This window comes from Dendrobates tinctorius, unplaced genomic scaffold (genome assembly GCF_039654945.1).
Source record: "Dendrobates tinctorius isolate UK_male_01 unplaced genomic scaffold, ASM3965494v1 ptg000181l, whole genome shotgun sequence".
NCBI classification, from domain to species: Eukaryota; Metazoa; Chordata; class Amphibia; order Anura; family Dendrobatidae; genus Dendrobates; species Dendrobates tinctorius.
Genome location: NW_027361848.1, coordinates 2459023 through 2484000, shown reverse-complemented (window position 1 = coordinate 2484000; position 24978 = coordinate 2459023). Strand labels below are relative to the sequence as shown.

General features: G+C 45.5%; 1 protein-coding gene across 1 annotated transcript in view; it reads left to right on the top strand.

Moving 5' to 3' along the window:
• The first annotated feature begins 4777 nt into the window (after nt 1–4777).
• LOC141054931 (pecanex-like protein 2) overlaps nt 4778–24978 on the top strand; it is a 2173030-nt gene continuing 2152829 nt past the window's right edge. Inside the window, exon 1 of the mRNA XM_073551818.1 lies at nt 4778–5079. Within this exon, the coding sequence (XP_073407919.1) occupies nt 4927–5079 (153 nt within the window). The 5' untranslated portion in view covers nt 4778–4926. The remainder of the gene's footprint in view (nt 5080–24978) is intronic.

Here is a 24978-nt window from a genome sequence, read left to right as displayed (position 1 = left end):
GGTCCCTTTAAAAACAGGGTGGCACGTGTTAAGGAGCTGAATCTCCTAAACCCTTCGTCCAATTTTAATGTGGATACCCTCAAATGAAAGCTGAAAGTCTGAACTACAACTGCATCTGAATTGTTTTGTTTAAAATTCATTGTGTCTAGAACCAAAATTAGAAAAATGTTGTCTCTGTCCAAATATATATGGACCTAACTGTATATATATTAGTCATTTGCCATGGTTAGACAGCATAAAAGAATATCTTGTGGGGATTACAAGTGAATAGTGAACATCATCGACCCTAAATCTTAACATCATTGGGCATGGATCTCCCTTAACCCACACAACCAAAGCCCCTAGGGACAGGGAAGGAGCCCCTGGTCCCAGGACACCCAACAGAGTCGTGACACCAAATTTGAAATAATAGGGTAGCTGCAAGCTGTGATATCATAAATTCTAAACTCAGCTGTGCAGTTTGTCTACGTAAGGATGCATATGGTTTATTTCATGATGTGTTCTGTATTATTGTTACGGGCTGGTGGAACGCACCAAATAATAAAGAAGGGGTTTAGGTGCGTTCGCAGCCCGGGGTCCACCGTGCAGAGATGGTAACTGCTGCTCGGTAATGGTGGACGTTATATGGCGGTACAATAGAGGAACACACGGGGTTAACTCCACCCTGTGTGTACCGAGGCTGACTCTGTTACCTCACAGAGCCGCACGGCCGCCAAATATAAATGCCATGGCCTGATTATGCTCTCAGAGCATGGCAGTGTGAACACTAGTGTATAGTCACAGGACTCTACCCCTGAGATACTGGATCCGAGTCCCTCTAGACCACAGGGTTGATCTGCTCAAGGACCTTGAAGGGGCCAATGTAGTGAGGTGCAAACTTAGTGGACTCAACCCGCAGCCTGATGTTTCGGGCGGAGAGCCACACTAAGTCGCCAGGGGCAAAGGTCGGAGCAGGGCGTTGGTGTGCGTCTGCAGAGATCCTCATTCTCTCCTTGGAGGCCCGGATAGCATCCTTAGTGCGATCCCAAATGTCACGTGCCTCCACCGCCCAGTCTGCCACCCTAGAGTCGGTGGATGACACGGGCATGGGCACAGGGACGCGCGGATGCTTGCCGTAATTTAGGAGGAATGGGGTCTGACCGGTGGAGTTGGCCACAGCGTTGTTCAAAGCGAACTCCACCCATGGCAGCAAGGATGCCTGCCTGGCCGAGACAAAATGTCATAGATATGTGACCAGGGTCTAGTTGGCTATCTCTACCAGCCCATTCGTCTCGGGATGATAGGCCGAGGCGAGATTTAGCTCAAAGCTGAGCAGGGTGCAGAGCTCTCTCCAGAACCGAGACGCAAACTGAGGACCCCGGTCGCTGACAATCTTATCCGGCATGCCGTGCAGGCGGAAAACGTGCTTAATAAACAACGCTGCCAGGCCCCGTGCAGAAGGTAACCGGGAGAGAGGTACCAGGTGCACCATCTTGGAGAAGTGGTCGGTGACAACCCAAATGACCGTGCTGCCACTGGACTTGGTCAGTCCCACCACAAAATCCATACCGACCATATCTCAGGGCCTGTATGCTACCGGCAGAGGGTAAAGTAGCCCAGGGGGCAGCTGCCGAGAGGACCTATTCTGGGCGCAAGAGACGCACGCCTGAATATAGTCCCTGATGTCAGGGCCATATGCGACCACCACTACATCCTCGCCAGAAGCTCAGAGGTCCGTTTTGTCCCGAAATGTCCACCCACCCTGGACGAATGAGCCCAAGAGAGGACCTCCGGTCGCAGATGGGTAGGGACAAATATCTTGCCTGGAGGTACTGACTCAAGCGTGACCGGAGCCACGGTTCTCAGGCTCTCGGACGGGACGATCAGCCGAGGCTCCTCCTCCGATGACACCACGGAGCCGGAGAGCGCATCGGCCCTGACGTTCTTCTCACCGGATAGGAAATGGAGGGTGAAATGGAAGCGGGAGAAGAACAAGGACCGTCTGGCCTGGCGAGAATTTAGCCACTGGGCCGTCTGCAAATACACCAGGTTCTTGTGGTCAGTGAACACCTGGAAAGGGTGGCGAGCCCCCTCCAGGAGGTGTCTCCACTCCGAGAAGGCCAACTTCATTGCTAGCAACTCCCTGTCCCCGATGGAATAATTCCTCTCCGCCTGTGTGAAGGTCTTGGAGAAGAAGAAGCATGGGTGCTTCCAACCTTGCGAGTCCTTCTGGAACAGGACCGCTCCAGCACCGACGGAAGGGGCATCCACCTCCAGAATGAAGGGTTTATCTACATCGGGTCGATGTAGAATGGGAGCGCTAGCAAAATGGGTCTTAATGGAGAAGGCCTTGGAGACAGGTTCTGACCACAACTTGGGATTTGCGTCCTTCTTAGTGAGGGCCACCAAGGGGGCTACCAAAGTCGAGAAGTGGGGAATGAATTGGTGATAATAATTTATGAACCCCATAAAGCGATGCACCGCTTTGAGCGAATGGGGCTCCTGCCAATCCATCACCGCCTGTAGTTTGGCAGGATCCATGGCCAATCCCTGGGCAGAGATGATATAGCCCAGGAAAGGCAAGGACTCCTGCTCAAACACACACTTCTCCAACTTGGCATAGAGGGAGTTCGCCCGTAGGAGGTCGAAAACTTTGCAAACATCTCTCTGGTGGGAGTCAATATCTGAAGAGTAGATGAGGATATCATCAAGATAGACTACAACTGAGGAGGTGAGCATACCCCAGAAGATGTCATTCACAAAGTCTTGGAAGACTGCCGGAGCATTACAGAGCCCGAAGAGCATCACCAGATATTCATAGTGCCCGTCCCTGGTGTTAAAGGCTGTCTTCCATTCGTCCCCCTCACAGATGTGAATCAGGTTGTAAGCCCCCCACAGATCAAGTTTAGTAAACACTCTCTCTCCCCATAGTCTATCGAACAGTTCCGATATCAGGGGCAGAGGATACTTGTTCTTAATGGTAATAGCGTTAAGACCCCTGTAATCGATGCAGAGATGCAGTTCTCCATTCTTCTTCTGGACGAAGAAGAATCCCTCCCCTGCTGGTGACACTGACTTCCTAATGAATCCTCTTGCCAGATTCTCCCTGATGTATTGAGACATGGCCTCTGTCTCCGGGAGAAATAAGGGGTAGACTCGACCTCGGGGAGGCTCAGCACCTGGCAAGAGGTCAATAGGACAGTCATAGGGGCGATGCGGTGGAAGGGTCTCCGCCGCCTTTTTGGAGAACAAGTCTGCATACTATTGATAGTGTTTGGGGAGGGAGGAAAGATCTGCGGGGACCTCGGTGGAGGCAACTTGGACGCACTCCCTCAGACATCTACCCTCACATGACTTACTCCAACCAAGAGGGCCACTCTATATGGGGAGAGTGATACCGCAACCAGGGGACCCCTAGAAGGACCTGGTCGATACCCTCGGGCATGACAAAGAGGGATATCATCTCCTGATGAGATGGAGACACCGAGAGTATCAGTGCTGCGGTTTGATGGGTAATCTGTGAGGGCAGAGTCGCGCCGTGCACTACTCTGACGTTGACTGGCTTAGACATCATAAAAAGTGGTATTGCGTGCCGTTGAGCAAAGGCAGATGACATAAAATTGCCCGCTGCTCCGGAATCCACGCAAAAATCCACCGCCAGAGTGGAAGAACCAAACTCAAGTGTCCCCTTAAAGGAAAACTTGAAGGAAAATGCCATGGATTCTAGTAAGCCGCCTCCTACGGCCACGGCCACTAGGCACGAGTGTTTTCCCAGCTGCTGTGGGCACCGGTTGGCGCTGACTCTAACTCTGTATCCCTATAACCACAGACACAACCAAGGGTAGGGGTTTCAAATGAGTCAGTCACCAGATACATGCATCCATCATCATACACACAAGAACATTAGAGTCTATACTAGCGCATGGCCGTGCGGCCATGCGACTCTTTTATAGCAGTGTCCTTTCGGGACCTTCCTGATGGTCCAATCCGAGCTGGAGAAGGACCTGAGCATGTGACCGCCGATCTCCAATGAGACATCGTCCCACGGGCATGCTCAGTGGACCGAAAGGAGGACTTGGTCCCTGGAGTAGCTCGCTGCTGACCAGCCTGCGTTGCTATAGCTGGACCAGAGGTGGCAGCAGCAACCAAACCTACAGAGCTGGTCTGAGCAGAGCACCTGTATCAATGAGTGCTGAGCAGCCTCCTCTGTGGCCGGAGAGGGATGGGAGACTGCTGAATGCAATGCCCAGGATTCCTGCTGTGCAGCGACAGGAACCCGATGCCTAACAATTATACTCTGTATCAATGTTTTCTATATATTTTGAAAATCTTAATAAAAATAGATTAAACATCAGCTGTCACGCTTGGGTCAGGAGATCAGACCGAGATACACGAACGTCTGAATGAGCTCTAATCAGGTTACCTTGTTGTAACTTTACCAATTTTTTGTATAACTAACACAGGCTAAAACTCGCTATGGCAATTTGTATGACTAACTTTGTAAATGGTAATATAAAACTCTTATTGTTTTGTAGAAATAGCAGTCAATACCAATAAGCTCTGTAATCAATCACTGTAATCAATCAAGTAACCTATTTATATTCTATCATATAATCACATTAACATATTTATTTATTCTGATTTGCACTGTCAGAAATCATGAAGTAAAGCAAAGCTTTGTATGAAGGTGTGAGATCATCATGGGACACTTGCTTTACTCCAGCTGAAGTATCCATGCAGCCATCTAGTGGTAGTCCTCAAAGGTGCACTCCTGTAACTGCAGTACCATTGCAGCAGCACCGCAGGAATCTGCTTCATCTGCAGCTTCTTGAAGCTTCTGCCTGACATACAAGCTGAACTGGGAATGCGCACTGTGAATCCCCTGCAGCATCTCATTCGTTCTGAAGTCATTCACCAGCTGCTTCTGGTGAGCTGCTTGCAGTGGTGATGGCATCACACATCTTGCAGATATTCAGACAAGGGGTCTGGGCAGCATTGACAGGAGGATGGTACCATGACCCTCAGGACAGCCAGTTTAATAACATCTGCCACTTTTATCTGTGGATATTCCTGCTCCTGTTGCCACTTGCAATGCACTTGGTAAGTGTTATATCTATGACATTTGTGACCTAGTTTGTATGACCTATACTATGACAATTGTGTTTTTCTTAGTCTAGAACTTGCTTGTATGTATTCAGCTGAAGCTACAATCCTTCACAGCTTTTCCCTTTTTCTCGCCTCCTGTACCATGTAAGCTGAGCCTATATAGCATCAGGTCACAGATAGCGATGAGCGGATAGTGAACTATTCAGAATCGGGAAAGTAGGCACAAATAATTTCTAATGTCCGTGTATTCGTACCGAATAATGAATCCAATGCAAGTCAGTGGGAAAGCCGATTATTTTTCTGCTGGACCCAACAAACAGGTCTGGGGGCATGGGGAAAAAAGCTGAAATGGATGGGAGAGATCTAAAACTAAATGGGAACAGCATGGAGAAGATACCCGCATGCCTTTCTGACTCACATACAGTATGGTATCTGGGAATAATGTTGTCAGACTATTGCGCCGGTTTTAAAGATTTTTTAAAAAAAGCAAACTTTTTTTAAAGGGAAAAATGCTAAGAAACATTATTCCCTCCATAGTTTCATGTATATAACGCAAAGTAAAAAAAAATATATATATATTATACCTAGCCTTTAGCATGTGTTCACATAGAGCGTTTTGGCTTTAGTTTTTCCTTTAATATTTGTGAGGGCTCTCACTCCTACATTTGGGAGGACCCTCACTCATGCCAAAAAGTTAGTAAGATAGTGGAATACATATTTCCCATCCCTTTACAATGCCAGCGCAAACGTGCCCATTTCAATTTTGGGCATCGCCTACCACCACGACCAAGTCCACTGCCATGCCATTATACGGCACTCGCTGACAAATAGCAGATGGCCAGCAGATGCTGTAAAACCTGCGTTTTGTAAGCTCCACAGTTCATTTTTGCCACCAGATACTAATAGAGCCGCTGTCATAGCGAGTGAAGCTGCTGTAAGGTGAATATAATACAGGAGTTGGAGGAGCTGCTGTATTATCAATGTCAGTAAATTGGAGGGGTTGTCCGGGCTTTTCACATAATCTCAGTGCATATCTGGGCTGCAGAATGCTGACAATAAGTCATTTACCTTCTGTGGCCAGTTTGCAGGGTTTTCAAGATATTATCTCTTGCTTCTATGAAAAAACGTCCAGGGGGGGTGTGTTCTGGCATTGAAATGAGAACTGGTCATTTCCTCCTACTCTACTAAAAACATGCCCTCTAAGCAACAACCCCACCCTCCATAGCTACAGGCCGTCACCGACCACATGAACAAGCCTATCCCTGCTCACACAGCAACAAATCCTCCCCCTCTAGCAGCCTCACTGCAGAGAGCAGGACCACCCAGCTGCTCCTCCCCCAGACACACGCTGAACAGTGATCTATGGAAAGTGAAACTGTAGTAAGGAGGAAACGACCAGTTCTCATTTCAATGCCAGAACACCCCCCTGGACGTTTTTCATAGAAGCAAGAGATGATATCTTGGAAACTGTGCAGACTGGCCACAGAAGGTAAATTATTTATTGTCAGCATTCTGCAGCCCAGATATGTACTGAGACTATGAGAAAAGCCCGGACAACCACTTTAAATTCTGAATACAGTGTATGCAAGTGAGGGCCTGTATTGTGGTCAGTCTGTCAGGCCTGACACCCATGTCATTAACATATACAAGCCTCATTTTACTTGGAAGCAACTTCCTCAAGGGAAAGAGACAGGAGTGCGATTGACCACACAAGTCTATGCATTTTCTATTGGTTTAACCCCTTCACGACCAATGACGCCACATAGGCGTCATGAAAACCTGTGCCATTATGACCAGTGACGCCTATGTGGCGTCATGACTTTAAAGCCCCCCTGCGGGTCAGGTGACCGGGGTCACTGTAAGGTCACCCGACCCGCAGATACAGGGGGCTTTGTACTTCACCACAGGGGGTGTGGCTTCGCCCCCACGTGGCTACAATGGCTATGATTGGCTGTTAAAAGTGTAACAGCCAATCAGAGTGATAGTAATATTTCATCAATGAAAATTGATGAAATATTACAATCCAGCCATGGCCGATGCTGTAGTAGCATCGGACATAGCTGGTGACACCGATCCGACCCCCCCACCGGTTAACGGGGGCGATCTGCCCCCAGCCACTGAATGACAGCGGCGATGTGCTGCCACTGTCATCATCTGCTCCCCCGCCTTCCCTCAGCTCCCCCCTGCCTTCCGATTACCTCCCCTCCCACCCCCCGATGCCTACCGAGTGCCGCTATTGCTCCCGGTGTCCCTTGGTCCCGGATCATGGGTGCCACCATATTGGAAAATGGCGGGCGCATGCGCAGTGTGCGCCCATCGGCTGCAGATTCCATTCATTCATTTTGATCACTGTGATAAACTTTCACAGTGATCAAAATAGAATGAAAAGTAAATAAACCCCCCCTTTATCACCCCCATAGGCAGGAACAAATAATAAAATGAAGAAATTATTTTTATTTTTCCATTAGGGTTAGGGTTGGAAATAGGGTTAGGGTTAGAATTAGGGTTAGGGTTGGAAATAGGGTTAGGGTTGGAAATAGGGTTAGAGTTGGAATTAGGGTTAGGGTTAGGGTTGGAATTAGGGTTAGGGTGGAATTAGGGTTAGGGTTGGAATTAGGGTTAGAGTGGAATTAGGGTTAGGGTTGGAATTAGGGTTAGAGTTAAAATTAGGGTTAGGGTTGGAATTAGGGTTAGGGATAGAATTAGGGTTAAGATTAGGTTTAGATGTGTTGGGGTTAGGGTTGGGATTAGGGTTAGGCTTGTGGTTAGGGTTATGGTTAGGTTTGGGATTAGCGTTAGGGATGTGTTGGGGTTAGGGCTGTGGTTAGGGGTGTGTTGGGGTTAGGGTTGGAGTTAGAATTGAGGGGTTTCCACTGTTTAGGCACATCAGGGGGTCTCCAAGCGCGACATGGTGCAACCATTGATTCCAGCCAATTTTGCATTCAAAAAGTCAAACGATGCTCCCTCCCTTCCAAGCCCCGACGTGTGCCCTAACAGTGGTTTACCTCAAGATATCGGGTATCAGCGTACTCAGGAAAAATTGCACAACAACTTTGGGGGTCTAATTTCTCTTGTTACCCTTGGGAAAATAAAAAATTGGGGGCTAAAAAATTATTTTTCTGGAAAAAAAATTAATTTTTTTATTTTCACGTCTCTGCGTTATAAACTTCTATGAAGCACTTGGGGGTTCAAAGTGCTCACCAGACATCAAGATAAGTTCCTTGGAAGGTCTTGTTTCCAAAATGGGGTCACTTGTGCAGGGTTTCTTCTGTTTAGGCACATCAGGGGCTCTGCAAAAGTAACGACTACCGCAGACCATTCCATCAAAGTCTGCATTTCAAAACATCACTACTTCCATTCCGAGCCCTTACGTGTGCCCAAACAATGGTTCCCCCCATATATGGGGTACCCGCATACTCAGGACAAACTGGACAACAACTTTTGGGGTCCAATTTCGCCTATTACCCTTGTGAAAATAAAAATTTGCGAGCTAAAAAAATCATTTTTTGAGGAAAAAAATGATTTTTTATTTTCACAGCTTTGCGTTATAGAATGAAGCACTTGGGGGTTCAAAGTGCTCACCAGACATCTAGATAAGTTCCTTACGGGGTCTAGTTTCCAAAATGGAGTCACTTGTGGGGGTTCTACAGTTTAGGTACATCACGGGCTCTGCAAATGTAACATGACACCCGCAGACCATTCCATCAAAGTCAGCATTTCATAATATCACTACTTCCCTTCTGAGCCCCGACGTGTGCCCAAACAGTAGTCCCCCCCACATATGGGGTACCAGCGTACTCAAGACAAACTGGACATCAACTTTTGGGGTCCAATTTATCCTGTTACCCTTGTGAAAAAAAATTGTGGGCTAAAAATCATTTTTTTTGGAAAAAAAATGATTTTTTATTTTCACGGCTCTGCGTTATAAACTTCTGTGAAGCACTTGGGGGTTCAAGGTGCTCACCACACATCTAGATAAGTTCCTTGGGGGGTCTAGTTTCCAAAATGGGGTCACTTGTGGGGGGTTTTCACAGTTTAGGTACATCAGGAGCTCTGCAAATGTAACATGATGCCCGCAGACCATTCCAGCAAAGTCAGCATTTCAAAATGTCACTACTTCCCTTCTGAGCCCTGACATGTGCCCAAACAGTGGTCCCCCCACATATGGGGTACCAGCGTACTCAGGAAAAAATGGACAACTTTTGGGGTCCAATTTCTCCTGGTACCCTTGTGAAAATAAAAAATTGCGCACTAAAAAATAATTTTTTGAGGAAAAAATTTTTTTTTTAATTTTCACGGCTCTGCGTTATAAACTTTTGTGAAGCACTTGGGGGTTCAAAGTTCTCACTATGCATCTAGATAAGTTCCTTAGGGGGTCTAGTTTCCAAAATGGGGTCATTTGTTGGGGAGCTCCAATGTTTAGGCACTCAGGGGCTCTCCAAAACGACATGGTGTCCGCTAACGATTAGAGGTAATTTTCATTTCAAAAAGTCAAATGGCGCTCCTTCCCTTCTGAGCCCTGCCGTGCACCCAAACTGTGGTTCCCCCCCACATATGGGGTATCGGTGTACTCAGAACACATTGCACAACATCTTTTGTGGTCCAATTTCTCCTGTTAGCCATGAGAAAATAAAAAATAGCGTGCTAAAAAATCATTTTTGAGGAAAATTTTTTTTTTTAATTTTCACTGCTCTGTGTTATAAACGTTTGTGAAGCACTTGGGGGTTCAAAGTGCTCACTACACATCTAGATAAGTTCCTTAAGGGGTCTAGTTTCCAAAATGGTGTCACTTGTGGGGGGTTTTCACTGTTTAGGCACACAGGGGCTCTCCAAACGCGACATGGTGTCCGAAAACGATTGGAGCTAATTTTACATTCAAAAAGTCAAATGGCGCTCCTTCCCTTCCGGACCCTGCTGTGCGCCCAAACAGTGGTTTATGAGCACATATGAGGTATCGGTGTACTCATGAGAAATTGTCCAACAAATTTTAGGATCCATTTTATCCTGTTGCCCATGTGAAAATGAAAAAACTGAGGCTAAAAGAAAATTTTTGTGAAAAAAAGTACTTTTTTTTACAGATCAATTTGTGAAGCACCTGGGGGTTCAAAGTGATCATTATGCATCTAGATAAGTTCCTTGGGGGGTCTAGTTTCCAAAATGGGGTCACTTGAGGGGGAGCTCCAATGTATAGGCACACAGGGGCTCTCCAAATGCGACATGGCAACTGCTAAATATTCCAGCATATTTTCCATTCAAAAAGTCAAATGGTGCTCCTTCCCTTCCGGACCCTGCCGTGCGCCCAAACAGTGGTTTATGAGCACATATGAGGTATCGGTGTACTCATGAGAAATTGCCCAACAAATTTTAGGATCCATGTTATCCTGTTGCCCATGTGAAAATGAAAAAACTGAGTCTAAAAGAAAATTTTTGTGAAAAAAAAGAACTTTTTTTACAGATCAATTTGTGAAGCACCTGGGGGTTCAAAGTGATCATTATGCATCTAGATAAGTTCCTTGGGGGGTCTTGTTTCCAAAATGGGGTCACTTGTGGGGGAGCGCCAATGTTTAGGCACACAGGGGCTCTCCAAACACGACATGGCAACCGCTAAATATTCCAGCATATTTTCCATTCAAAAAGTCAAATGGCGCTCCTTCCCTTCTGAGCCCTGTCGTGCACCCAAACAGTAGTTTATGACCACATATGAGGTATCGGTGTACTCAGGAAATATTGCCCAACAAATTTTAGGATCCATTTTTTCCTGTTGCCCATGTGAAAATGAAAAATTCAAATGTCCATTTTTTCTTTCCACGTTGCTTTAGTTCCTGTGAAACACCTGAAGGGTTAATAATCTTTTTGAATGTAGTTTTGAGTAGCTTGAGGGGTGCAGTTTTTAGAATGGTGTCACTTTGGGTATTTTCTGCCATATAGACCCCTGAAAGTGACTTCAAATGTGAGGTGGTCCCTAAAAAAATGGTTTTGTAAATTTTGTTGTAAAAATGAGAAATCACTGGTCAACTTTTAACCCTTATAACTTCCTAACAAAAAAAAAAATTGTTTCAAAATTGTGCTGATGTAAAGTAGACATGTGGGAAATGTTATTTAGTAACTATTTTGTGTCACATAACTCTCTGGTTTAACAGAATAAAAATTCAAATTTTGAAAATTGCAAAATTTTCAAAATTTTTGCCAAATTTCTGATTTTTTCACAAATAAATGCAAAAATTATCGACCTAAATTTTCCACTAACATGAAGCCCAACATGTCACGAAAAAAACAATCTCAGAATCGCTAGGATCCGTTGAAGCGTTCCTGAGTTATTACCTCATAAAGGGACACTGGTCAGAATTGCAAAAAATGGCCTGCTCATTAAGGTCAAAATAGGCTTGGTCATGAAGGGGTTAATAAATAGCATATCCTTATCTAGCAGTTGTGCGACTGGCACAAAGCCTGCAGATATGTGCAAACGTGACTATCTCTGATATCGTAAAGAAATTGCCACACATTGCTAGATATGTTGAATTTGTACATAACACCTCTGTGAGGGTACTTGTCATAAGAATAAAGCATTCAATATGAGAAAGGGTGATGTTAAAGGATGTTGAGGTGACAGCCAAGACCGTGTTACAGATCAGAAGGTGACTGGATCTCGTTCTAGCTACCTATTGACTACCTTTTGATATGTGGGCATCACGGTACATCACTGACGAACGAACCCAGACAATTGCCAGGATGTTGTGGGTTGGATGGCAGACATATGCTACAGAGTGTTGACAAGCAGTACCACAAAGTCTTCTACACGGTCCAGTCTCAGAAGTCAAGAGGCTGGGCCTCTGAATACTCAACACCAGGTCCTCCTTTCTCCACCCATCATGAGTTCCAGGAGACATATGACTCCAACGCTGGCCACTGTGAAGAACTGTTTACGTTCCCTTGTAATTTGTCAGGCTTCTTAATGTGCATCATTAAAGATGGTCATGAGGAGGTGGAGTGCAGTGATGCCCAAACATTTGAGCACTCATGACCAGGAGAATGCCACGTTGGGGACTCAAGTCTGAAGAGATGGAGGATAATCATGACACAGAGTTGCTATGAAGTCAGCCTAAAATCGCAACTTAGAAGGAGGATCAGATTGAGGAATTGGAAGATGATGTGGTCGATGATGAGGCCACTGATCCAACCTGGCCTGGTGGCACGCCTAGCGAGTACAGTAGTGCAGACAGAGATGGATCCGTACCACAAAAACAGGCAAGAAGAGTTAGTATTTTGACCAGAGGGAGAACTTGGTCAACTATTCCACAGAGTCCCCTCACTCAGCTACATACCAGGCCAAGAGTGCGTTGTTCCCCTGCATGGCAGTTTTTTTCTGAAATTCCTTCAGACAAATCAACTGTAATTTGCATCATCTGCCAAACCAAGATAAGAACAGGCAAGAACAGTGCCAACCTGAGCACCACCAGCATGCAAAAGCACATGGCAGCCAAGTACCCCAGTAGGTGGGCGGAACGCCTGAGTACAAAATTTTTGTTGGTGAAACCACTGCTCCTTCCCCTGTGTTATGGCCTTCCAAATCTGCTGTCTATGCACAGACACAACAGTCAGAAACCACATCCAGTTGTCCCAGCGAAGCGTTCTCTTATCCCTGCCCCAGACGTTTAACAGAAAGCAGATACCAAGAGGAATGAGGGCCATGCTCGCAAGCTTAAAATCTAGGAGGAAATAGGGAAGACATCACAGATGGATCGTAACAATTGCTTTCATTGTTCTGACCAGCCATAATGTATTAAATCGTTCATGTAATGCTGCATGAACCGGTTACCAACCAGTATGTGTAAAAGTACAGAAACAGAGGGCTATTAAATGCATTAAACGTGTGGGAACAAGATACAAGGATCCTGGTTGTGAAGAAAATTTTTAATGGCCAACACAGGGATAGTTAGATAAATGTGTTGAGGTGGTAGGCGGTTCGTAAGTTGGCAAGGCTTAGTGAGCAGCATAGAGCAGTGTCTGAATTCCAGGAAGGAGGAGGAACAGGAGTTTTTTATCTGCGCTACAGAGGGATCTCCCAATCCCAGCCTCATGCCTGTCCAGTATGGATGGCCTGAAGAGGAGACTATGTATCATGAGGAGGAGAAGATGGCTAATGTTCTTCCTGGTGAGGACTAGAGATGAGCAGGTTTTTTAATGTTCGATTCGGATTACGTTAGCTGAATGTGCAATATTCGCATACTATATTGTCGAATATTCGCTGAACATTACCGAACGCCATTCACGTCAATGGGAGGCAAAAACAAACGTATGCACAACACCTTAGAATGGCCCCAAATGCTGCCAAAACACATTAAATGAGGGACAGACACCAGGAAAGTGGCCTCAATTCACCCACAGTACAAATTGCAGCATGGAACTACAGCAATCAGCCAGACATGAGGTATCGGGGTCTGGGACAGCATTTAAAGCTTTCCAATGACCGTCACAGTAAGATGAGGTGGGTGAGGGATCGGTGTAGGGCCCCTTGCTGGGAGCCCTGACAGCACATGCAACACCCCTACCTGCTTTCATGCTGATCCACACTCAGGTGGCACAAATATCACTTTTGTAGACTACCATTGTCAGAAAAATTTAAGGATAGCAACAAGGGTAGTTGAGTACAAGGAAGTGGAGGCCTGACGGTCTCGGAGGCCTACTGCTACAGTTAACATGCATGAAGGAGACCTAACCAGCAGTGTTCACATTTCCCAAAATTATTGGCAGACAACACCAAAGTGGCATCAATTTCATCACAGTAGAAATAGTAGAATAGGTGCCGACAGGTCTTTCACTACATCCAATCCAGCAGATGAACACCCTACAAGGAGTGTTCACATTTAAAGAAATGAGGGCTTTACACCACAGAAGTGGCATCAATTTCACCACAGTAGAAATAGTAGAATAGGGACCAACAGGTCTTTCACTACACCCAATACAGCAGATGGACACTCAACTATGAATGTTCACATTTCCAAAAGATAATAGCAGAAACCACCAAAGTGGCATCAATTTCACCACAGTAGAAATAGTCTAATAGGGACTGACAGGTCTTTCCCTACACACAATCCAACAGATGGACATCCAACAAGGAGAGTTCACATTTAAAGAAATGAGGGCCTTACACCACAGAAGTGGCATCAATTTCACCACAGTAGAAATAGTCTAATATGGACCAACACGTCTTTTTCTACACCCAATCCAGCAGATGGACACTCACCCATGAGTGTTCACATTTCCAAAAATTATCGTCAGACACTACCAAAGTGGCATCAAATTTCACCACAGTAGAAATAATCTAATAGGGACTGACAGGTCTTTCACTACACCCAATCCAACAGATGGGCACCCAACAAGGAGAGTGCACATTTAAAGAAATGAGGTCCTTACACCACAGAAGTGGCATCAATTTCACTACAGTAGAAATAGTCTAATAGGGACCAACAGGTCTTTCTCTACACCCAATCCAGCAGATGGACACTCAACCATGAGTGTTCACATTTGCAAAAATTATTGGCAGACACCACCAAATTATCATCAATTTCACCACAGTAGAAATAGCAGAATAGGGACCGACAGGTCTTTCACTACACCCAATACAGCAGATGGACACCATACAAGGAGTGTTCACATTTAAAGAACTGGTCATATAACTTATAGGAAAAAAACGCAGATAGTGTCTTATCTCACAATTTAAAAGAAAAGGCTTAACGACAAAGAGCTGCTCACCTGATGTCGTTGTATTCACAAGCATATAATGCTGGCTGCCGCTGGTCCACGGGTCGGCACGCGACCGCATCAGAATCACTATATAGGAAGATTTGTGGGTTAAAGTCCGTGCTGCCAGCTAATCCAAAACCAGACGAAGTGTAAAATTGAACAGTGGTTTATTAAACGCTTTTCCGAGTCCACATGACAAGTAGACTTGTTCTATTGTGGCATTCCTGAGGAAGGAGCCATGTGGACTCCGAAACGCGTTGAATAAACCACTGTTCAATTTTACACTTCGCCTGGTTTTGGATTAGCTGGCAGCACAGACTTTAATCCACAAATCTTCCTATATAACGATTCACATTTAAAGAAAGGAGGGCCCTACACTACAGAATTGGCATCAATTTCACCACAGTAGAAATAGTAGAATAGGGACTGACAGATCTTTCACTACACCCAATCCAGGAGATGGACACCCAACTTGGAGTGTTCACATTTTAAAAAATGAGGGCCTGACACGACCGAAGTGGAATAACTTTCATGAGAATAGAAATAGTATAATTGTGATTGACACGTCTTCCACTACAGCTAGCACAGCAGATGTAGACCAGCCATGACTGTTCACATTTCCACAAATTTGTGTTAACATCAGCAGCAGCCACAACAGAAGCAGCACTAAAGATATCACAGAGTGCAGTTACGTGACGTTACTGCATCGCACTAAAAATTGCAATATCACTTAGTCTGTATAGTCTGCGGTTGGGGTGCAAAAGTCCTTGGAGATCCATGACTTTTTCATCTTAATGAAAGCTAGGCAGTCAACACTTTCAGGGGACAGCCGGCTGCGCTTATCCATCAGGACACCACCAGTAGCGCTGAAGACATGTTCTGAGAGAACGCTGGCTGCAGGGCATGATAAAACCTCCAAGGCATGTGAGGCGAGCTCAGGCCACTCATCCATTTTTGGAATCCCAAAATGTGAAATGGTCCAAACCCTCCCTGACGGTATTGATATTCAGTTCTAGATACTCCTGCACCATCCTCTCCATTCTTTTACCATGTCTAAGACTTGGATTCTTGTGCTGGTGCACAAGCTGGTCTAAAAAAAGTGTCAAAGTACTCGCAAAAATTGCTTCTTCCACATACTGCTGCCGATCATGTTTTGGCATTGACGAACTGACGTGCTGGACGTTGAAAGTCTAGAGCTTCGATGTGCACTGTGTGCTTCACTGTTGTCTTGGGAAAAACCTCTTTTAAGGTTGTGTATTTGTGGTTCCCTTTCCAGGGTAGGAAGCATCTAGCAAAATTTGGTTTTATAACGTGGATCCAACAAAGTGGTGTCATGAAATATAATGCAAGTCTTATTGTTCAATCATGCACACTGAGCTCTGTTACCTCTCCTTGGTTTTGTGAATAACCTGCTACAGCCCTGATCCCCCTTGCAGTTCCCCCCTTTCACAGCTGCATGTTTGTGTGATTTCACTCGCCCCCTCCCACCAGCTACACTCTCTGATGTAAGGTGAGACCATGCCATGCTGACCAGCCTTTTTCTAAAATACATGGCAATCCAGTGCCTCTTTGTGTATCTCAGACCAAAAAATATTAACACAGAATATTCAAAGAAATAGGAAGCTCATATTTCTGGAAACTGCAGGGTCAGAGCTCCCAACTGATGGGTTTTGGGAGATCAGCGTCTACCAGGAGCTGAGAAAAGGGCTCCTGCTTACCCCTAGCCGGCAGACAGTTCCATGCACCACACGACAGTTACAGCGATGTGGTGCATGGACTCAGGACCCACTTTGACCAGTGGCTACAAGGACTGTCAGCGACCACCTTTGAGCAGCTGAGGGGCCTGGTGATTAAAGACCAGTTCCTACATCTTTGCCCAGCTGAGGTGCGACAGTTCGTGATAGACCGAGAGCCCAAAGACACGGACAAAGCAGCACAGATCGCCGACACCTATGAGGCCAACTGGAAACCAGAGGTGCAGAAGCCAGTCACCACCAGCTGGAGAAGGGGGAGGCAAGCCATCAACCAACCCCAGTGCCCCTGCCAGCCGACTCACTGGAAGCCCTGTCCCCTTTGCCTACACCAGGCCTACAGCCGACACTCGCAAGTGTTTTTCCTGCAACTGGACTGGAGACATTTGCGTCACCTGTCTGGACAAACAGAATAACCCCCAGCCAAGGCTTCCGGGTGTAACACAGCAGTTCTTTTTGTGGGCGGGGCAATTGGGCGGGTCCCTATCACATGGAGGGGGCTGAACGAACTCTCATCTGACCTTAACTGGCAGCCCCTGAAGAGATTATTCAGGGGAAAACCCTGACTGTCACCGGGATTGGGGGTGTCTGCTGCCCCTTGCCAATAGCCCGGGTTTTTATAGATTGAGGTGCCTGGAGTGGGGTGAAGGAAGTGGGGTTGTTCGAAAACTTGCCCATTGATGTTTTGTTGGAGACTGATTTGGGGAGAATATTTGCATATTATGTCCCTGACCCCCTCCCCATCTAATACTAAGGGTAATGTTGATGCTAATGATAATGATGTGAAATTGCATGCTTTACCTGACAGTGATTTACCTGATACCCATTTATCTGATAATGATGTGTCTACAGGTGAAGGAGTGCTCAGCTACTCCACTCTGCGGAGTGAGATGGCTGAGGAACCCCTAACAGGAGCAAGCGACAGTGCTAAGGGAGATGGGGAAATGCACGGGAAGCGTGAGGAAGGTGATGCCGTGCAACTGACCAGTACCAGAGAGGAAGGTAACTGCCCCATATATAGCACTGCTCCTTGGATGTTGGGGGTGGATGGGAAGGTAGAAACCATAGCAGTGCCGGCTGATGGGTCTGTGGAAATCTCCGGGGAGGCAGCCTACATAGCTGCTGTCAACCGTAATCAAAGTGCCCAGGATGTAGGTAACGCCCTACCTTCTGGACCCTATTCAGTCAGAGAGTTGACTGAACCAGAGATGGACTCTGAGCAGGTCCCAGAGGGTTCCTGTGAGGAGGGGACCCTGACATCACTTCTGGCTTCCTCCAGCCAGGAGTTCCAGGATGCTCTGCACTCAGATGCAAGCTATGATACCTTGAGATGCCTCGCCCACGAGCCCACCTCTGAGACGGATAAGGATGGGGTGTTCTGGGAATGAGGGAGGTTGTACTGGGATACAATTCCCAGAAAATCTCAAAAGGAATGGTTGAGGGAAAGACAGCTGGTCATCCCGTACCAATTTAGGGGTGAGTTGTTGCGGATTGCTCATGAGATTCCACTTGCTGGACAATTGGGAATCAGCAAAACTATGGCCCGACTGTCTCAACACTTCTATTGGCCAAAGATGGGACAGATGTAACAAACTACTGCTGCTCTTGTATCACCTGTCAGAGAATGGGGAAGTCAGTGCCTGTTCCCAAGGCTTCCCTGATCTCTCTGCCAGTGATAGAGGAGCCTTTCCAGAGGATCGTGGTGGACATTGTGGGCCCACTGGCCATCCCCAGCAGCTCTGGAAAGCAATACTTCCTCACTGTGGTAGATTATGCTACCCGGTACCCAGAGGCCAGTGGCGTTGTCCTCGACTAGGGCGGATAAGGTGACGGATGTACTGATGGCCATCTTTTCACGAGTAGGATTTCCCAGGGAGATGCTTACTGACCAGGCGACCCAATTCATGTCTCGCCTAATGGAGGCTATCTGTAAGGAAATGCAGGTAAAGCATCTGGTATCGAGTGTGTATCACCCCCAAACCAATGGTTTGTGTGAGCGCTTCAATGATACCCTCAAACAGATGCTAAGAATGCTGGTTGAGACCCAAGGGCGTGACTGAGAGTGGTACCATCTACACCTGCTATTTGCTTACTGAGAGGTTCCGCAGGCCTCGACGGGGTTCTCCCCCTTCGAGCTCCTGTACGGCTGGAGAGTCTAGGGACCCCCTGTGTTGATAAGGGAGTCCTGCGAAGAAGTGCCGAACCCTTCAGACGTGTCCATCGTGGATTATGTCATGTGGTCCATCACAAGATGCAGACCTTGACACAGTTGGTGCATGACAACATGGCACAGGTTCAGGCTGACCAGAAGCACTGGTATGACCAGAACGCCCGGGAGCAGACCGACCAGGTGGGTCAGAAGGTGTGGGTGCTGGTCCTGGTACCAAAGGATAAGCTTCAGGTACCCTGGGAAGGCCTATATGTCATACACCAACAGCTCAACCCAGTCACCTACGTGGTCACTCTTGACCACGCTCGGGGTAGGCACAAGGCTTTTCACGTCAATATGATGAAGGCTCATCAAGAATGTGAAGCCTGCGTCCTACCGGTCTGCAACCTGCCTGAGGACGGGGAGGTAAGCGCCCTGCTATCCGAACCCCAGCAGTCGCAGCTGTGAGCCCTGCTGGAACCCTTCTGGGCCATGTTTACCAACAGACCTGGAAGGACCGAGTTAGCGGTCCATGAAGTGGACACCAGGAATCATGCTCCGTGGACACCCTATCAGATCTTCGACGAGGTGCAGCATGTTATGCGCCAGGAAATCAATAAGACGTTACAGCTGGGGGTGATTCAACGGTCCATGAGGTCGTGGACCTTACCTGTAGTCCTGGTGCCAAAGAAGGATCGGGCCACCCGACTACAGGGTGCTCAGTGCCATCACCGCCTCTGATGCGTACCCAATGTCACGCATCGAGGTACTTCTTGAGCGGTTGGCTGGCGTGTAATATCTATCCTTTATGGATTTGAGTCAGGGATATTGACAGATTCCCATGAGTCCCGAGGCACAGGAGAAGTCTGCCTTTATCACCCCCTTCGGATTGTACGAGTCCACGGTCATTCCGTTCGGCATGAAGAATGCCCCTGCCACATTCCAGCGGATGGTCAACCACCTGCCTCAGGGAATGGAGAAGTACTCAGTGGCGTACCTTGATGACATTGCCGTCTTCAGTCTCTCCTGGGAGGAACACCTTCAGCATCCCCAAGAGGTACTCAGGCATATTCACCAAGCAGGCCTGACCATCAAGTCGGGAAAGTGACAGATGGGCATGAGTGAGGTCCACTACCTGGGGCACCGAGTAGGCAGGGGTTCCATTAGGCCAGAGCCTGGTAAAGTGGATGTAATCATGTCCTGGTCCACCCCCAGGACCAAGAAACAGGTGATGTCCTTCCTGGGCACTGCGGGGTACTATAGGCGCTTTGTACCAAACTATAGCAGCATTGCAAAGCCCTTGATGGACCTCACCAGGAAGAAGCTAGCCCAAACAGTCGACTGAACAGACGGCTGTGAGGTGGCCTTCCAGGATTTGAAAACAGCCCTGAGTAACTTGCCTATGTTGAAAGCAGTCGACAGCAGTCGGCCGCTCCTGGTACAGACTGATGCCAGTGAGTTTGACCTCGGTGCCGAACTTAGCCAGATCGACTCGGGGAACCAAGAGCACCCTGTTGTACCTGAGCTGGTAGCTTCTGCCGAGGTAAGTGGCCAATTCCACCATAGAGAAGGAGTGCCTGGCCATGGTTTGGGCCTTGCAACGTTTACTGCCCTACCTGTACGGGTGCACCTTCACTGTGGTGAAATAAAAAAGAAAAAATGCCAGCTTACCCGGTTGGTTAAAAAAATAAGCTGCTATACTGTATAGGTTCTCAGCAACGGATAAATGACAGGAGCTCTTGCCAACAATAAATGCGAAAAGGAGATGAATCCAGCGAGCCAAGTTTGAAGTACATAAAAAAATCTTTTTCTTTATTTCAAACTTAGATTAAAAATATTTATCCATAGCAGCATATTATAAATATAGGCAGAGATAGAAAAAATTACTGCTGTAAAGCGCACGGCAAGACGCGTTTCGGCTAAACCTTTATCATTGCCATAATACACATTGCTATTTTTCTGGGATATAAGAAGGATAAGATCCTAAGATAGGTGGTGCTATAGTTGATAAAGCGTTAATAGATCACACTTGTGGGCATCCACCTATAAGATTAACTATTTAAAAACAAGTGTTAACCCTAACAAAAGCTAATACGCTAGCAGTAATTCTTCCATATATTTTACAAATATTTTACAATACATGATATAACAGAATATATATACAGAGATTTTATTCTCATGTTATCCTCCACAATACTTCTAGAATATAATTTTTGCTCAAAAAAAAATAAAAAATATATATTTATGAACTTAAGACAGAGCAGGTTATAATTATTAACATAAGAATCATAATTTTAGGATTTTTAATAAATTCTAATTAAATCTTGTCTATTGTTTAACCCCTTCACTACCAAGGGTGGTTTGCACGTTAACTACCGGGCCAATTTTTACAATTCTGACTACTGTCCCTTTATGAGGTCATAACTCTGGAACGCTTCCATGGATCCTGGTGATTCTGACATTGTTTTCTCGTGACATATTGTACTTCATGTTAGTGGTAAAATTGCATTCAAATAACTTGCGTTTATTTGTGAAAAAAACGGAAATTTGGCGAAAATTTTGAAAATTTCGCAATTTTCCAACTTTGAATTTTTATACCCTTAAATCACAGCGATACGGCACACAAAAAACTTAATACATAACATTTCCCACATGTTTACTTTACATGAGCACAATTTTGGAACCAAAATTTTTTTTTGTTAGGAAGTTATAAGGGTTAAAAATTGACCAGCAATTTCTCATTTTTGCAACACCATTTTATTTTTAGGGACCACTTCACATTTGAAGCCACTTTGAGGGGTCTATATGATAGAAAATACCCAAAAGTGACACCATTCTAAAAAAGGCACCCCTTAAGGTGCTTAAAACCACATTCAAGAAGTTTATTAACCCTTTAGGTGCGTCACAGGAATTTTTTGAATATTAAAAAAAAATGAACATTTAACTTTTTTTCACAAAAAAAATACTTCAGGTTCAATTTTCTTTATTTTACCAAGGGTAACAGGAGAAATTGGACTGCAAAAGTTATTGTGCAATTTGTCCTGAGTACGCTGATACCTGATATGTGGGGGGGAACCACTGTTTCGGCGCATGGCAGACCTCAGTAGGGAAGGAGCGCCGTTTGACTTTTTCAATGCAAAATTGGCTGGAATTCAGATCGGACGCCATGCCGCGTTTGGAGAGCCCCTGATGTACCTAAACAGTGGAAACCCCCCAAGTGACCCCATTTTGGAAACTAGACCCCCCAAGGAACTTATCTAGATATGTGGTGAGAACTTTGAACCCACAAGGGCTTCACAGAAGTTTATAACGTACAGCGGTACAATTAAAAAATCATATTTTTTCCACAAAAATGATCTTTTCACCCCCAATTTTTATTTTTCCAAGGGTAACAGGACCCTAAAAGTTATTGTGCAATTTGTCCTGAGTACGCTGATACCCCATATGTGGGTGTAAATGACTATTTGGGTGCATAGCAGAGCTCGGAAGGGAAGCAGCGCCATTTGACGTTTTTGGCTAGAATTGAGATCGGACACCATGTCGCGATTGGAAAACCCCTGATGTACCAAAACACTAGAAACCCCCACAAATGACACCATTTTGGAAACTAGACCCCCCAAGGAACTTATCTAGATGTGTGGTGAGCATTTTGAACTCCCCAGTGCTTCACTGAAGTTTATAACGTACAGCAGTACAATTAAAAAATCATATTTTTTCCACAAAAATGATCTTTTCACCCTCAATTCTTATTTTTCCAAAAGTAACAGGACCCTAAAAGATATTGTGCAATTTATCCTGAGTACGCTGATACCCCACATGTGGGTGTAAACCACTATTTGGGCGCATGGCAGAGCTCGGAAGGGAAGCAGCGCCATTTGACGTTTTTGGCTAGAATTGAGATCGGACACCATGTCGCGTTAGGAAAGCCCCTGATGTACCAAAACAGTAGAAACCCCCCACAAATGACACCATTTTGGAAACTAGACCCCCCAAGGAACTTATCTAGATGTGTGGTGAGCACTTTGAACCCCCCAGTGCTTCACTGAAGTTTATAACGTCCGGGCGTGAAAATAAAAAAATCGTATTTTTTCCACAAACATCATCTTTTAGTCCACATTTTTTTATTTTCCCAAGGGTAACAGGAGAAATTGGACCCCAAAAGTTGTTGTCCAATTTGTCCTGAGTATGCTGACACCCCATATGTGGGAGAAAACTACTGTATGGACACACGTCAGGGCTCGGAAGGGAAGTAGTGACGTTTTGGAATGCAGACTTTGATGGAATGGTCTGTGGGTGTCATGTTGCCTTTGGAGAGCCCCTAATGTACCTAAACAGTGGAAACTCCCCACAAGTGACCCCATTTTGGAAACAAGACCCCCTAATGAACTTATCTAGATGTGTGGTGAGCACTTTGAACCCCCCAGTGCTTCACAGAAGTTTATAACGACCGGGCGTGAAAATAAAAATATCGTATTTTTTCAACAAACATCATCTTTTAGTCCCCAATTTTTTTATTTTCCCAAGGGTAACAGGAGAAATTGGACCCCAAAAGTTGTTGTCCAATTTGTCCTGAGTACGCTGATACCTCATATGTGGGAGAAAACTACTGTATGGGCACACGTCGGGGCTCGGAAGGGAAGTAGTGACGTTTTGGAATGCAGACTTTGATGGATTGGTCTGCGGGTGTCATGTGCGTTTGGAGAGCCCCTGATGTACCTAAACTATTGAAACTCCCCACAAGTGACCCCATTTTGGAAACTAGACCCCCCACGGAGCTTATCTAGATGTGTGGAGAGCACTTTGAACCCCCAAGTGCTTCACAGAAGTTTATAACGCCTGGGCGTGAAAATAAAAAAAACATTTTTTTCCGCAAAATTATATTTTTGCCCCCAATTTTTTATTTTCCTAAGGGTAACAGGAGAAATTGGACCCCAAAAGTTGTTTTGTAATTTGTCCTGAGTAGGCTGATACCCTACATGTGGGGGTAAAACACTGTTTGGGCGCATGGCAGAGCTTGGAAGGGAAGGAGCACCATTTGACTTTTTCAACGCAGAATTGGCTGGAATTGAGATCAGACGCCATGTTGCCTTTGGAGAGCACCTGATGTGCCCAAACAGTGGAAATCCCCCAATTATAACTCCAACCCTAACCTCAACACACCCCTAACCCTAGTCTGAGCCCTAGCCCTAACCCTAGCCCTAACCCTAGCCCTAACCCTAACCCTAACCCTAGCCCTAGCCCTAACCCTAACCCTAACCCTACCCTAACCCTAACCCTAGCGGGAAAATGGAAATAAATACATTTTCTTTTAGTTTTATTATTTTTCCCTAACTAAGGGGGTGATAACGGGGGGTTTGATTTACTATTTATAGCGGTTTTTATGTTTGGCGGCTGTCACACGCTAAAAGACGCTTTTTATTGTAAAATAGTTTTTGCATCACCACATATTGAGAGCTATAATTTTTCCGTATTTTGACCCACCAAGTCATGTGAGGTCTTATTTTTTGCAGGACGAGTTGACGTTTTTATTGGTACCATTTTCGGGCACGTGACATTTTTTGATCGCTTTTTATTCCGATTTTTGGGACGCAGAATGAACAAAAACCAGCATTTCATGAATTTCTTTTGGGGGGGTGCGTTTACACCATTCCGCGTGCGGTAAAATTGATAAAGCGGTTTTATTCTTCGGGTCAGTACGGTTACAGCGATACCTCATTTAGGTCGTTTTTTTATGTTTTGTCGGTTTTTTGCAATGAAAACAATTTTATATAAAAAATAATTATTTTTGTATCGCTTTATTCTGCGAGCTATAACTTTTTTATTTTTTTGCGGATGACGCTGTATGGCAGCTCGTTTTTTGCGGGACAAGATGACGTTTTCAGCGGTACCATGAATATTTATATGTGTCTTTTTGATCGCGCGTTATTGCACTTTTTGTTCGGTGGTATGATAATAAATCATTATTTTTTGCTTCGTTTTTTATTTTTATTTTTTAAGGGGTTCGCTAAAGGGGTTAACTAATGGGACAGTTTTATAGGGCAGGTCATTATGGACGCGGCGATACCAAATATGTGTACTTTTATTGTTTTTGGTTTTTTTTATTTTGAATAAATGGATTTATTGGGGAATATTTTTTTTTTTTTTAACTAATTTATTTAGCGATTTTTTTAAAATTATTTTTAACATTTTTTTTTTTTTTTTTTTTTTACTTTATTACCATGTCCCAGGTGGGACATCACTGTCCTGTGA